General features: G+C 44.5%; 2 protein-coding genes across 3 annotated transcripts; both read left to right on the top strand.

The window, feature by feature from the left end:
• Positions 1 to 1,621: 1,621 nt before the first annotated feature.
• On the top strand, positions 1,622 to 1,960 carry LOC111900003 (protein RALF-like 33). The gene has a single exon (XM_023895886.1). The coding sequence runs from the start codon at positions 1,622 to 1,624 to the stop codon at positions 1,958 to 1,960; it is 339 nt and encodes a 112-aa protein (XP_023751654.1).
• Positions 1,961 to 2,808: 848 nt separating this feature from the next.
• Positions 2,809 to 12,144, top strand: LOC128132657 (uncharacterized). Of its 2 annotated transcripts, none has more exons than XM_052769432.1 (4): positions 2,809 to 3,141; positions 3,447 to 3,524; positions 4,292 to 4,359; positions 4,641 to 12,144. In XM_052769432.1, the coding sequence occupies exon 4, from the start codon at positions 5,301 to 5,303 to the stop codon at positions 6,546 to 6,548; it is 1,248 nt and encodes a 415-aa protein (XP_052625392.1). In that variant the 5' UTR covers positions 2,809 to 3,141; positions 3,447 to 3,524; positions 4,292 to 4,359; positions 4,641 to 5,300; the 3' UTR covers positions 6,549 to 12,144. The 2 variants fall into 2 exon arrangements, with proteins under 2 accessions (XP_052625392.1, XP_052625391.1); XM_052769431.1 differs by having other exon boundaries at positions 3,442 to 3,524.
• Positions 12,145 to 13,051: the final 907 nt, after the last annotated feature.

The following is a 13,051-nucleotide window of genomic DNA, read 5'->3' as shown; positions in this document are numbered from 1 at the left end:
TGATCCGAGAGTTGGAGTTTATCTTACGAGTCGACATCTGCGAGGTGAGTTATCCTCACTATATCGATAGGGTCAACGGCACCACGGCGGGCCCTATAGTTGTTATTGTTATGGTATGCTACATGTGGTTATGATTTGTTAGATCGGAATCATGGTAGACAGTATGTTATGCTCTTATGATCCGTATGGATTGATATGTTAGTGACCTTGTAGGTCGGTACTCTAGTTACGCGAGAATTCTATTATTGATGATCATTGAGATAAATATGTTTGATGTTTGTGTATGCTAGTATATGATTGTTATGCACACATGGTTATTTGCTTATTGGTTGGGTTGAGGCGGTCTTGCTTTGTGCTAAAGCCCAACATACCCTATTATAGATCCGGGACTGCATGCCCACGTGGTGGACCAGTTATGCCGAAGGATCGGGATTGATTCAGATTGACTGTACACCCAGTATGGCGGTCCAGTTAGGCCGATGACCCAGTATGCATGTTGATTGATTGCTTGTTACTGATATGGCATTGTCAGTGTGGCATTGGTATTTTGGCAGTGACCCACTAAGCTCTCAGGCTTACAGTTTCAGTGTATTGTTTCAGGTAATTCAGGAGATCATGGCAAGGCGAAAACGTGACCGTACCGTTCCTCATCCTTATGTTATGATTTTGAGACACTCTGATGGATATTGATTTGAAAACATTTTTGTAAACGATGCTATCTGATTTTATTTATGATCGAAAGAGTTTAAATTTGGTGTAAAATTTATGGATGTTACATTCAGAGGCGGACACAAGATTTCACAGTAGGGGTGTCATGTGAAAGTTAGTGTTGCACGACAGTAGAAAAATAAAATTTTCGAAAATTTTTCCACTGCGTCCGGAAAAGTTAGAGGTTGCCGTTACCACTAGCAATCCACCCTAAAACCGCCCCTGAACATATTATCGGTCGCAAAACATATTTATTGTATTTCTTATTTCCATCAACGTTGATATACAAACTAAACTAATATTATCGGTCGCAAAATATATTTTTGTGTATTTTTTTTTGCCGTCGACCTTGATATACAAAGTTAATATCATCCGGTTTTGAAACTTATCACATGGTTATTATAATTATTTCCAGTGTTCCCTTTGCATTGATTGCAAACAAGATAAATGAAATTTTTTATTATTTAAATAAAATATATTAAAATTCAATATGTTTACAAAAATTATATTTAGCAGAGTCTTGACAATGAAAGGTTTTCTAACAAGGAGGTTATTTACACCCGTGACTCCGTGAGTATCAGTACCCACTTTTCTTCCTTTATAATTTACAGAGTTAATTACGAATATATATGGTCACTACTCACTATATATATTTTATTCAAAACTGAAATTTGGTTCAAAACTTCAAATTGTTTTAGTATCGTTTTAGGTTTGCATTTCATTACAATTATGGTCCCTATCAGTCACGAACTATATTCAATGAAATGAAAATATAATAACGCGATTTAGATAACTTTAAAATTTGACTGCGCATGCAATAGTCGGTAAAACACAAGGACCAAACATGTAATTTTCTCTAACTTATATGCATCAATAATATCAACACAATTTGTTTCCCAAAATAAGTCAACTCATGGCACCAAGAAGCACCATCTTCATCTGCTTTACTTTTCTTATCTTTCTACCATCAATCATTCTCTTATCGATCAACCACTGCGACGCTTCTCCATCATCATGGGACCAATATGCTGATCAGTGTAATGGCACTGTGGGTGAATGCCCAATGTTAGTGAAAGACGATGAAGAATTTCTGATGGACACTGAAGAACATAGACGGATTCTGGCCCAAACAGTGAAACGTACTTTGGCTAGTCAAAACCGTGGAAATCCTGCTTGTGGAAACAAGTGTCAAGGAGCGTATAATGTAGGGAATAGGCCATGTACTAAAGGTAATTACTGTGATAGGGGATAAAGAACATGTGTAGTTTGCAACTGATGGAAGGACAGATGGTTTTCTTTTTCTGTTTCTTTGCTACTCTAGAAAGTAATTGAAGTTTATGGTGTTAGATTGTGTTCTTTGTTGATGACTGTTCTTTTCTGTTCGTGTGTAAGTGTGGGTTTTCAATTAAATGTCCACCGGAATAAAAAAGAATTATAGATCTTTACTTATTTTATGATTGATTTCAAGTGTTTTTCTACCTTTTCGTTACTGTTTTCCACTCAGTTTTGATTGGATATGTGTAAAAGACGGTGTATCGTGATTGTGTGCCATGAAAAATATAAAGAACCGTTTTGTACTGTAAGTAATGAAACAGGATTTGTAGTATAATAGTTGGTGTTCATGTAACTGAAGAATGGTTGGTGTCTCCAATGGTAAATTATTGATTTATTGATGCTAAAACTACAATTATCACAATTTTTAAATGTAAATGTTGATATTCAAATGGAAATTTAACTTTCTCCTATAAACATGTGGGAGTTTTCTTATCACTCACCGACGCTTGGAGTGGCTTTAAATTCTTGGAGGTATACAAATCAAATTATTGGTAGTCAAATTTTTTCATTAAATTATTCACTTGAATATAATTATTTATAATTTAATTAATACTACAATATATAATAGTCGTATTAAATAGTTATTAATATAATTAATTTAAGTATATATATAATTACATATTACCGAAATCTATTAATTTGTTTCATAATGTAAGTATTTTGTGCAACCAAGTGTTGTAGGGATAGATTACGGAGGGATGAGTTGTAAGAACTTGGTATATCTTTATAACTCAAGCAATTATTTAGGAGCTTTGTAGAGATTTTGAGAGCTAAAAATCGCTTAGTGATATGTAATATGGATGAAGATAAATGGTGTTTGTGGGAGAAACAAAGGTCCGGTCCTCTTGCATGAAAACACTAAGGTACTATTTGTTTCTTTTTTTCTTGCAGGTGATCGTGTATGACACACGAAATTATATATGTTGGGAGTAGGCCTTGCGGTGCCATGATGGGTGCTGGGTTATGGAAGGATTGCTTTGGCACCTTGGTCGTGCTCGAAGCCCGATTGTGGTGTCGCTTTGGCCCGTTTGGTTTTTAAGTTTGCTATTCGACTTGAGGTCTTTATGTAGACTCAGTTGCAACAGTCCGGATTTCCAGGTATCCTTTATGGCTTTGCTTTTTTTGGTGTTTTGAGAGGGGACTCGGCGAGTTGGAGCTCAAACTCGCCGAGTAGGATCGCGATTCTAGACGCGGGATTTGATTGGACTCGGCGAGTCCAGGATCTGGACTCGGCGAGTCCGCGCTGTTTAATGAAACCCTAATTTCTCGGGTTTGGGACCTTTTTAAAGGGCCTTATGGCCGTCATTTGTACCCAACAGTCCATAGAGAGAAACCCTAGAGTGCTTTGGCGTTTTGGGAGAGAAAGGAAGCATTTCTTGACCTTTGTGTGTTGTCTAGAAAAGAGGAGGGAGGTTCTAGCCAAGAGGAGGCAAAGGAGGTTGCTATTCTGCGGATTTGAAGCTTAGATCATCGATCTAGAGGTATGATTTCGGTTCATCTTCTGTTTTGTGGAGTATAGCTGGATTTAGGGTTCCTTGTGGCCTTGTTGAGTTGATTTGATGGCCAAATAGTCCCTTGCTAGTGATGAGGCTTTGGATCTGGATCCATAGAGGTCCAGAGAGCCTCATTCATCAAGCTTTATGGAGAGCAATGGAGGTCATGACCTTGGGTAGTGATATTTGTTGGTATTCCTTCATTTATAGCCATATAGAGGTTGTATGTGCATCAAGTTTGGGGCTTTACGTGTCGAATCAGTCTAGAAAGGCCAGATCTATGAATTGTTGGAACAGATCTGACCTTAGAAGCGAGTTTGAGCGATTGCATGGCATGGACTCGCCGAGTCTGATGAACAGACTCGGCGAGTAGCTTGAAGATTGCCTTGGACCGGCCAGTGAGTGGTCCAGTCGAGTCATGGGTTGACTCAGTGATTCAGGGCGAGTTAGAGAGGGTTGACAGGTGGACTGAGTCGAACTGGGACTCGCCAAGTTGTTCTTGGAACTCGGCGAGTTGAGTCGGGGTGGCCCCGCGATTCTGCCAGGTGGAACTCGTCGAGTCAGGGGGAGTACTCGACGAGTAAAAAAGGAATCCTAGGGTGTTGGTGGAAACGTCTAGACTCGCCGAGTTGCCCATGTGCACTCGCCGAGTCCGGTCAAAGTTGACCGTTGACCATAGTTGACCTGTGTTGACTTCTTAGGGATAGTCAACCTTAGAGATAAAAAGTGTTAATTAGAGTCATGTGATATTATAGGAGGATTAGAGCTCGGAGGATCGAGCACGAGGGATTTCCAGGATTCGTGAGATACCAAGACACGCGAGGTGAGTCTTCTCACTATACTTTACCTTGAGTAGGTAACCAGAGTTATGTGACAGAGTATTGTATGCTATATGTTGTACTGCATTATTTCTATGTGATTATGCTGTGCATGTTTACAGAGTTGGAGCCGGAAGGTTCCTAGAGTTAGAACCTGAGGGTTCACAAAGTTTGGGTGCACGGACCCATAGAGTTATAGCCTCGAGTGGCTAATATGTGTTTTATGTGTGGTATTTTGGGGAACTCACTAAGCTTCGTGCTTATAGTGTTAGTGTTGTTGTTTCAGGTACTAGCGATGACCGTGAGAAGGCGCCGGCTTGATCCGTACACACTCAGGGGACTTTTGATATGTATTTATGAGATCTTGGGATTTGTATGACATGATTTGGAATTTTAATCTTAACGTTTTATGAAATTAAATGAGAAATGTTTTTATATTTGCGAAAAATCATTTTGAAAATTTACGGCGTTACAAGTTGGTATCAGAGCCTTGGTTTGAGGGATTCGAATACACCTTCGGGCGTATTTGAACTCAAACTGAGGATGTGAGATGTATTTTCAAAAAAAAAAAAAAAGAAGAAAGAAGAGAGTAAAAGATTTTTGAAAAAACGCAGAGCAAGAGATGTGTGTACGATCAGTCAGCGCCCGAACGGTGGTTTCTCAAAATACCTTCATATTATGTTAATATTGATACGATGTATATGCATGCTAGAATAGGCGACGTATTACTATTAGGATTAGAGTGGCCTGATTTGTGATGCCTTAGCCTAGGGAGAGGTGAGCTGCTACGAGATGCTTGAGAGTGAGTAGGTAGCAGTGAGGGGCTTATGAGAGATCTATTAGAGAGTGATTTACGCATGATAGAGTACTTGGGACTTGGGATCCGAAGAGGAGGACTTGGAGTGCATTCTGGTGCGGTGCGGACAGTAGTATTAGGCCCGTACTAATGGAAGCACCGGAGCGGTGTGCAGCCCAAGTAAGAATCTTTGGAATGCCAAGAATCGAGGAGGGAAGAGTTGTCGAGTGTAAGTATGCTCGTGTGGATTATAATTTATCGTATGTTGTATTTCAGAGGTTGATCATGGTGAGGACACGTTTGATGCCCGAGAGCAGTGGTACCAGTGAGGAAGAGATCCGCCGGATCATTCAGGAGGAGGTGGCTGCGGCCATCAGGGCAGAGATACCGGAGATGTTTGGGTCTATAAAGACCACTTTGATGGAGACGTTTGATGAGCGTTATGCCGCTCTTTCTGAGGCTGCTGCTGCAGTGGCTACTGCAGCAATTGCTGCTGCGAGGCCGCAGGGTGGTGATGCGTTGTTGTTCCGCGACTTCAGCAACACAAAACCACCAGAGTTTGATGGGACTCAGGATCCGGTGGCAGCTATGAGGTGGATATCTGATATTGAGGGGTGTTTCTTCACTTGCTCATCTCCTGAGCATTTGAAGGTTCGGTTTGCACTGAACCAGCTTCGCTTGGGAGCGAAGGACTGGTGGAAGTTTGTTACGGCGCATTATACGCCTGCTGAGCTTTCGGTAGTGACCTGGGAGAGGTTCACTACCATGTTTCAGGATGAGTACGTTCCCCAGGTGGAGAGGGAGCGTTTGGCACAGGAGTTTCTGACCCTCAAGCAGGGTAGTGAGTCAGTTACAGCGATCACGAGGATGTTCCAGGAGAGGGCGATGTTCTGCCCGGAGCACGTGTCCACTGAGCAGGCACGTATGAGCCGCTACTTGAGCATTCTGAGGCGGGATATTCGGGAATTCGCTGCGAACTCCTCGTACCGGACATTTGCTGAGCTTCATGCAAATGCCCGGAAGAGGGAGATTGAGCTTGAGACTCAGGCCAGGGAGGAGGCGGAGTCTCAGGGGAGGGATCGGCGACCGGCACAGTCTCAGCCGGCAGCCAAGCGGGCCAAGCCCGCTGATCCCAAACCAGGGAGCCAGAAGGGCCGCACTTGCGGGAAGTGCGGCAAGGGTCATGACGGAGTTTGCCGAGCGGGGTCTTGCTACAAATGTGGCAAAGAGGGGCAGATGGCCAAAGACTGCCCCAAGGGGTTTGCAGTGTGTTTTCACTGCAACAAGACCGGACACCGGAAGGCCGAGTGTCTGCAGTTGCGCGGAGCATCTCAGGGATCTGCTCATGCCGCCATCAGAGCTACTGAGAGTCGGCCTGTGAAGGTCGAGGCGCCTTGAGCTCGAGGGAGGGCCTTCTAGCTGACTGCGGAGGAGGTCCGTGCTGCACCCGATGTTGTGGCTAGTATGTTTCCTTTCATGTATTTATTTTGATGTTGAGATATTATGCTTATATTATGTTATGCGTAGGTACTTTTCTTGTGAGCTCTGTACCTGCTTTAGCGTTATTCGACTCGGGTGCGAGTCGGTCTTTTGTATCTTCGGCCTTTAGTCAGCATATCAGTGTTAGTCGTGAGGCATTGAGTCGACCTCTGAGAGTTTCCATAGCTGACGATAGAGTGATTTGTGCCACGGAGGTTCTCCGGGGATGCGTGTTAGAGATTTTCGGGGTCGAGTTTCTGATTGATCTGATTCCTATTGCGATGGGTGATGTCTGTGCCATTGTGGGCATGGACTGGTTGAGCCGATTCGGCGTGGTTATCGACTGCGAGCGTCAGCTGGTGACCATATGAAACCCTAGTGGAGGAGTTCTTTCAGTGTACGGCAAGGGTACACGTTTAGGATCAGCTTTTTGTTCGGCCGCTAGGGCAAGGCAGTGTCTACAGCAGGGCTGTAAGGGTTTTGTAGCGTATGTGATGGATACGCGAGCGACTTCCGAGAGACCGAGTTCAGTTGAGGAGGTACCGGTGGTGCGTGAGTTTCCAGATGTTTTTCCCGAGGAGTTGCCGGGTGTGCCTCCTGTGAGGCAAGTGGAGTTTGGTATTGATTTGGTTCCAGGGGCCGCACCTATTGCTAAGGTGCCTTATCGTCTTGCACCTCCAGAGATGCAGGAGTTGTCCTCGCAGCTTCAGGAGTTACTGGGGAAGGGATTTATTCGGCCGAGCAGCTCGCCGTGGGGAGCACCTATTCTGTTCGTCAAGAAGAAGGATGGTTCACACCGGATGTGCATTGATTACCGGGAGTTGAACAAGCTGACGGTCAAGAACCGTTATCCGTTGCCGAGGATCGATGATTTATTCGATCAGTTGCAGGGAGCATCTTGGTTCTCCAAGATCGACTTGAGGTCGGGATATCATCAGGTGAGAGTATGGGATGGGGACGTCCAGAAGACAGCGTTCAGGACGCGTTATGGGCATTATGAGTTTGTGGTGATGCCTTTTGGGCTCACCAATGCCCCGACTGTGTTCATGGATCTCATGAACAGGGTATGCAGGCCGATGTTGGATCGGTCGGTGATTGTATTTATCGATGATATTCTGGTATATTCGAGATCTAGAGAGCAGCATGAGGAGCATTTGAGGGAGGTCCTTGGGGTTTTGAGATCGGAGAAGCTTTATGCAAAGTTCTCCAAGTGTGATTTCTGGTTGCGGGAGGTTCAGTTCCTTGGACATCTCGTTAATCATAATGGGATATTGGTCGATCCGGCCAAGGTTGAGGCAGTGATGAGTTGGGAGGTGCCGAAGTCACCCTCTGAGATCAGGAGTTTCCTTGGATTGGCGGGGTATTATCGGAGATTTATCAAGGATTTCTCCAAGATCGCAGTGCCACTCACCAGATTGACCCGAAAGGGTGTTGCATTCTCATGGGGTCCCGAGCAGTAGACCTCCTTTGAGACCCTTCGCCAAAGGTTGTGCGAAGCCCCGGTATTAGCTCTCCCGGAAGGGATGGAGGATTTTGTAGTATATTGTGATGCATCGATTATGGGGCTGGGTGCGGTAATGATGCATAGGGGACATGTGATAGCTTATGCATCGAGGCAGCTGAAGCCTCATGAGACGAGATATCCCACGCACGATCTAGAGTTGGGGGCAGTAGTGTTCGCCCTCAAGATTTGGCGTCACTACTTATATGGGGTTCGGTGTACGATATACACGGACCATAAGAGCTTGAAGTACTTGATGGATCAGCCCAACCTAAATATGTGGCAGAGGAGGTGGTTAGATGTGGTCAAGGATTATGATTGTGAGATCCTGTACCACCCGGGTAAGGCCAATGTGGTGGCCGATGTGTTGAGCCGCAGGGCGGAGAGCACTCCACTGCGAGATGTATGTTTGAGATTGACCGTGATAGCTCCGGTATTGGATGCCATTCGTGGGGCACAGGCCGAGTCTGTGCGACCGGAGATGCAGAAGAGGGAACGGGTCGTTGGTTTGGTTTCAAAGTTCGTTACGGATGGTCGAGGGCTTATGACTTTTCAGGGTCGGATTTGGGTACCGTTTGTGGGCGGTACGCGTACTACTTTGATGGAAGAGGCTCATCGATCGAAATTTTCGATTCATCCGGGGGCTACAAAGATGTATTTGGATTTGAGGAGAGAGTATTGGTGGCCCTGAAGAGGGACGTCGCCTGGTTTGTTGAGAGGTGCTTGACCTGCCGCAGGGTTAAGGCCGAGCACCACAGAGCGCATGGCAAGTTGCAGCCATTGGAGGTTCCCGAGTGGAAGTGGGAACAGGTCGCTATGGATTTCATCACCAAATTGCCGAGAACTGCCAGAGGAGTTGATGCAATTTGGGTGATTGTGGATAGATTGACGAAGAGCGCTCACTTCCTTGCCATCAGTGAGAGTTCTTCAGCGGAGAAGTTGGCAGAGATATATGTGAGAGAGGTGGTATCTCGGCATGGGGTGCCGATCTCGATCGTTTCGGACCGTGATGTGCATTTCACTTCCAGATTCTGGAAGAAATTTCATGAGGAGTTGGGTACTAGATTGCATTTTAGTACCGCATATCACCCCCAGACAGACGGTCAGAGTGAGCGGACGATTCAGACGCTTGAGGACATGCTTCGAGCATGCGTGTTGGATTTCGGGGGTAGCTGGGATGCGTATTTACCCTTGGCAGAGTTTTCCTACAACAACAGCCATCATTCGAGCATTGGTATGCCACCCTTTGAGCTGTTGTATGGTAGGAGGTGTCGGACCCCTATTTGCTGGGGAGAGGTTGGGCAGAGAGTGATGGGCAGTACAGAGATCGTGCTTCAGACGACAGAGCAGATTCAGTGGGTCAGACAGAGGTTATTGACCGCCCAGAGCCGTCAGAAGAGTTATGCAGACAGACGTCGGTCCGAGCTTGAGTTTCAGGTCGGCGACTTCGTTCTCCTGAAGGTCTCTCCTTGGAAAGGAGTGATCGGATTCAGGAAGAGGGGCAAGTTGGGGCCCCGGTATATTGGGCCTTTTCGTGTGATTGCGAGGGTAGGCCGGGTAGCCTATCGTTTGGAATTGCCCGCAGAGTTAGGGTAGATCCACGACACTTTTCATGTGTCGCAATTGCGGAAGTGTATAGCCGATGAGTCGGCAGTGGTTCCATTAGAGGATATTCAGGTGGATGCGAGCCTGAATTATGCCGAGAGGCCAGTGGCCATCAGGGATCGGAAGATCGAGGTTCTAAGGAACAAGGAGGTACCTCTGGTGTTGGTTCAGTGGCAGCACCGGAAGGCATCGGACATGACCTGGGAGCCGGAGCGCGAGATGCGGGAGCAGCATCTGGAGCTATTTTCAGAGCGAGACTTCGAGGGCGAAGTCTAGTTCTAGTGGGGGAGAGTTGTAACAGTCCGGATTTCCAGGTATCCTTTATGGCTTTGTTTTTTTTGGTGTTTTGAGAGGGGACTCGGCGAGTTGGAGCTCAAACTCGCCGAGTAGGATCGCGATTCTGGACGCGGGATTTGATTGGACTCGGCGAGTCCAGGATCTGGACTCGGCGAGTCCGCACTGTTTAATGAAACCCTAATTTCTCGGGTTTGGGACCTATTTAAAGGGCCTTATGGCCGTCATTTGTACCCAACAGTCCATAGAGAGAAACCCTAGAGTGCTTTGGCGTTTTGGGAGAGAAAGGAAGCATTTCTTGACCTGTGTGTGTTGTCTAGCAAAGAGGAGGGAGGTTCTAGCCAAGAGGAGGCAAAGGAGGTTGCTATTCTGCGGATTTGAAGCTTAGATCATCGATCTAGAGGTATGATTTCGGTTCATCTTCTGTTTTGTGGAGAATAGTTGGATTTAGGGTTTCTTGTGGCCTTGTTGAGTTGATTTGATGGCCAAATAGTCCCTTGCTAGTGATGAGGCTTTGGATTTGGATCCATAGAGGTCCAGAGAGCCTCATTCATCAAGCTTTATGGAGAGCAATGGAGGTCATGACCTTGGGTAGTGATATTTGTTGGTATTCCTTCATTTATAGCCATATAGAGGTTGTATGTGCATCAAGTTTGGGGCTTTACGTGGTGAATCAGTCTAGAAAGGCCAGATCTATGAATTGTTGGAACAGATCTGACCTTAGAAGCGAGTTTGAGCGATTGCATGGCATGGACTCGCCGAGTCTGATGAACAGACTCGGCGAGTAGCTTGAAGATTGCCTTGGACCGGCCAGTGAGTGGTCCAGTCGAGTCATGGGTTGACTCAGTGATTCAGGGCGAGTTAGAGAGGGTTGACAGGTGGACTGAGTCGAACTGGGACTCGTCGAGTTGTTCTTGGAACTCGGCGAGTTGAGTCGGGGTGGCCCCGCGATTCTGCCAGGTGGAACTCGTCGAGTCAGGGGGAGTACTCGACGAGTAAAAAAGGAATCCTAGGGTGTTGGTGGAAACGTCTAGACTCGCCGAGTTGCCCATGTGCACTCGCCGAGTCCGGTCAAAGTTGACCGTTGACCAGAGTTGACTTGTGTTGACTTCTTAGGGATAGTCAACCTTAGAGATAAAAAGTGTTAATTAGAGTCATGTGATATTATAGGAGGATTAGAGCTCGGAGGATCGAGCACGAGGGATTTCTAGGATTCGTGAGATACTGAGACACGCGAGGTGAGTCTTCTCACTATACTTTACCTTGAGTAGGTAACCAGAGTTATGTGACAGAGTATTATATGCTATATGTTGTACTGCATTATTTCTATGTGATTATGCTGTGCATGTTTACAGAGTTGGAGCCGAAAGGTTCCTAGAGTTAGAACCTGAGGGTTCACAGAGTTTGGGTGCACGGACCCATAGAGTTACAGCCTCGAGTGGCTAATATGTGTTTTATATGTGGTATTTTGGGGAACTCACTAAGCTTCGTGCTTATAGTGTTAGTGTTGTTGTTTCAGGTACTAGCGATGACCGTGGGAAGGCGCCGGCTTGATCCGTACACACTCAGGGGACTTTTGATATGTATTTATGAGATCTTGGGATTTGTATGACATGATTTGGAATTTTAATCTTAACGTTTTATGAAATTAAATGAGAAATGTTTTTATATTTGCGAAAAATCATTTTGAAAATTTACGGCGTTACATCAGGTCTTCCTGGGGTTGTACATCAGCATACCATAATGTCCATTAAGACTAAGTTTCGAGCATTCTTCTCCTAATGATGTCCCTTTTCGCGATGTTGGAACCTGAAAGTCAACCTCTAGCAATCTTTAACCTTTGGATGTTCTGAAGTCAGTCTTAGGTCCGAAGTGGGACGAGGTACGGGATCAGTCTATGGTTAGAAACGAAGTTGGTGTCCGGAGTAGAGATCATGGCTCGAAGTGAAGAAGTCATCCGAAATAGTGCATCTGTTTGAGCATTAATTATTCTTGTCTTTTACTTGATGTAACACTACATAGGACTTAGTCTTCTTGTCAAATGGGATAATCAGAGTGTCAGATGTGACTCTTTTATCCGGTCCCGTGTATGTATTTTGGTATGTACGATGTACTTCTTTCTCCTATATAAGGCGTGTTTAATGACAAGAATCGAAGATGGATTCTTGCTTCAAAGATAGATATATGCACATCTACTTCACTTTAACTTTTCTCTCAAATCACTCTTTCAAACATTCTTCGTCTTCATTTATTGTCTTTACTTTGATTATACTTATTACTCCATATTTAATACTTGAAGTACTTTGTTGATTCTCATCTTAAGTCTTGACTGGTCTTGCCAGACTTGACTGGAACGCTTAATCAGAAGCAGACATTGATCTTAAGCATTAACTCAAGGTTTTAGTTTTCAAGTCTTGTCACTGCGCAATCAGATCCATGTTCTCACATGCGATAAGCTTATAAGGCTCGTACATCTTGAGGAGCCTCTATTTTATTTATAGGTGTGTCGTTTATTAGGGTGATAGTTCTATCATGTTTTTCTAGGTCTTTATGAGACGATCTGTGTATTTGGTCCCCAATGCTTATAAGAAGAGAGGGTTTTCTCCTTTAACCGTTTTATCTTTATTGTTATTTTTCCCTAATTTCCATGATGTCTTTCCATCGTTTTATTTGAAAATGGAAGAATATCATGCTATCAATATGATGTATTCGATTATTATAACGAAGCAAGTTGAAAAGTATCTTTAGATTATTAGTTTTGGTGATGATTACAGTGTTCTTCTTATTGAGCAAGATTTGTTGATTACGTGAGCATTAGAAGTGAAAGTGGGTGTGTATTTGAAATTGCTAGTGACGATTTTAGAATACATAAACATGTGATTCACTATTAAGTAAATATGCTTTTTGTGTTTCATTTTTTTTTTCTTTTATTTAATTTTAAGTTGTATTGGACTATCTCTTATTAGATTATATCTTTAAGTAAATTGGGCATTTGGGGTTTTGGCTATTGAAATATAAAATT

The sequence above is a fragment of the Lactuca sativa genome, chromosome 3, assembly GCF_002870075.4.
Source record: "Lactuca sativa cultivar Salinas chromosome 3, Lsat_Salinas_v11, whole genome shotgun sequence".
NCBI classification, from domain to species: Eukaryota; Viridiplantae; Streptophyta; class Magnoliopsida; order Asterales; family Asteraceae; genus Lactuca; species Lactuca sativa.
Note: the sequence above shows the minus strand (reverse complement) of the source record. Positions and strands in the feature narration are given on the sequence as shown.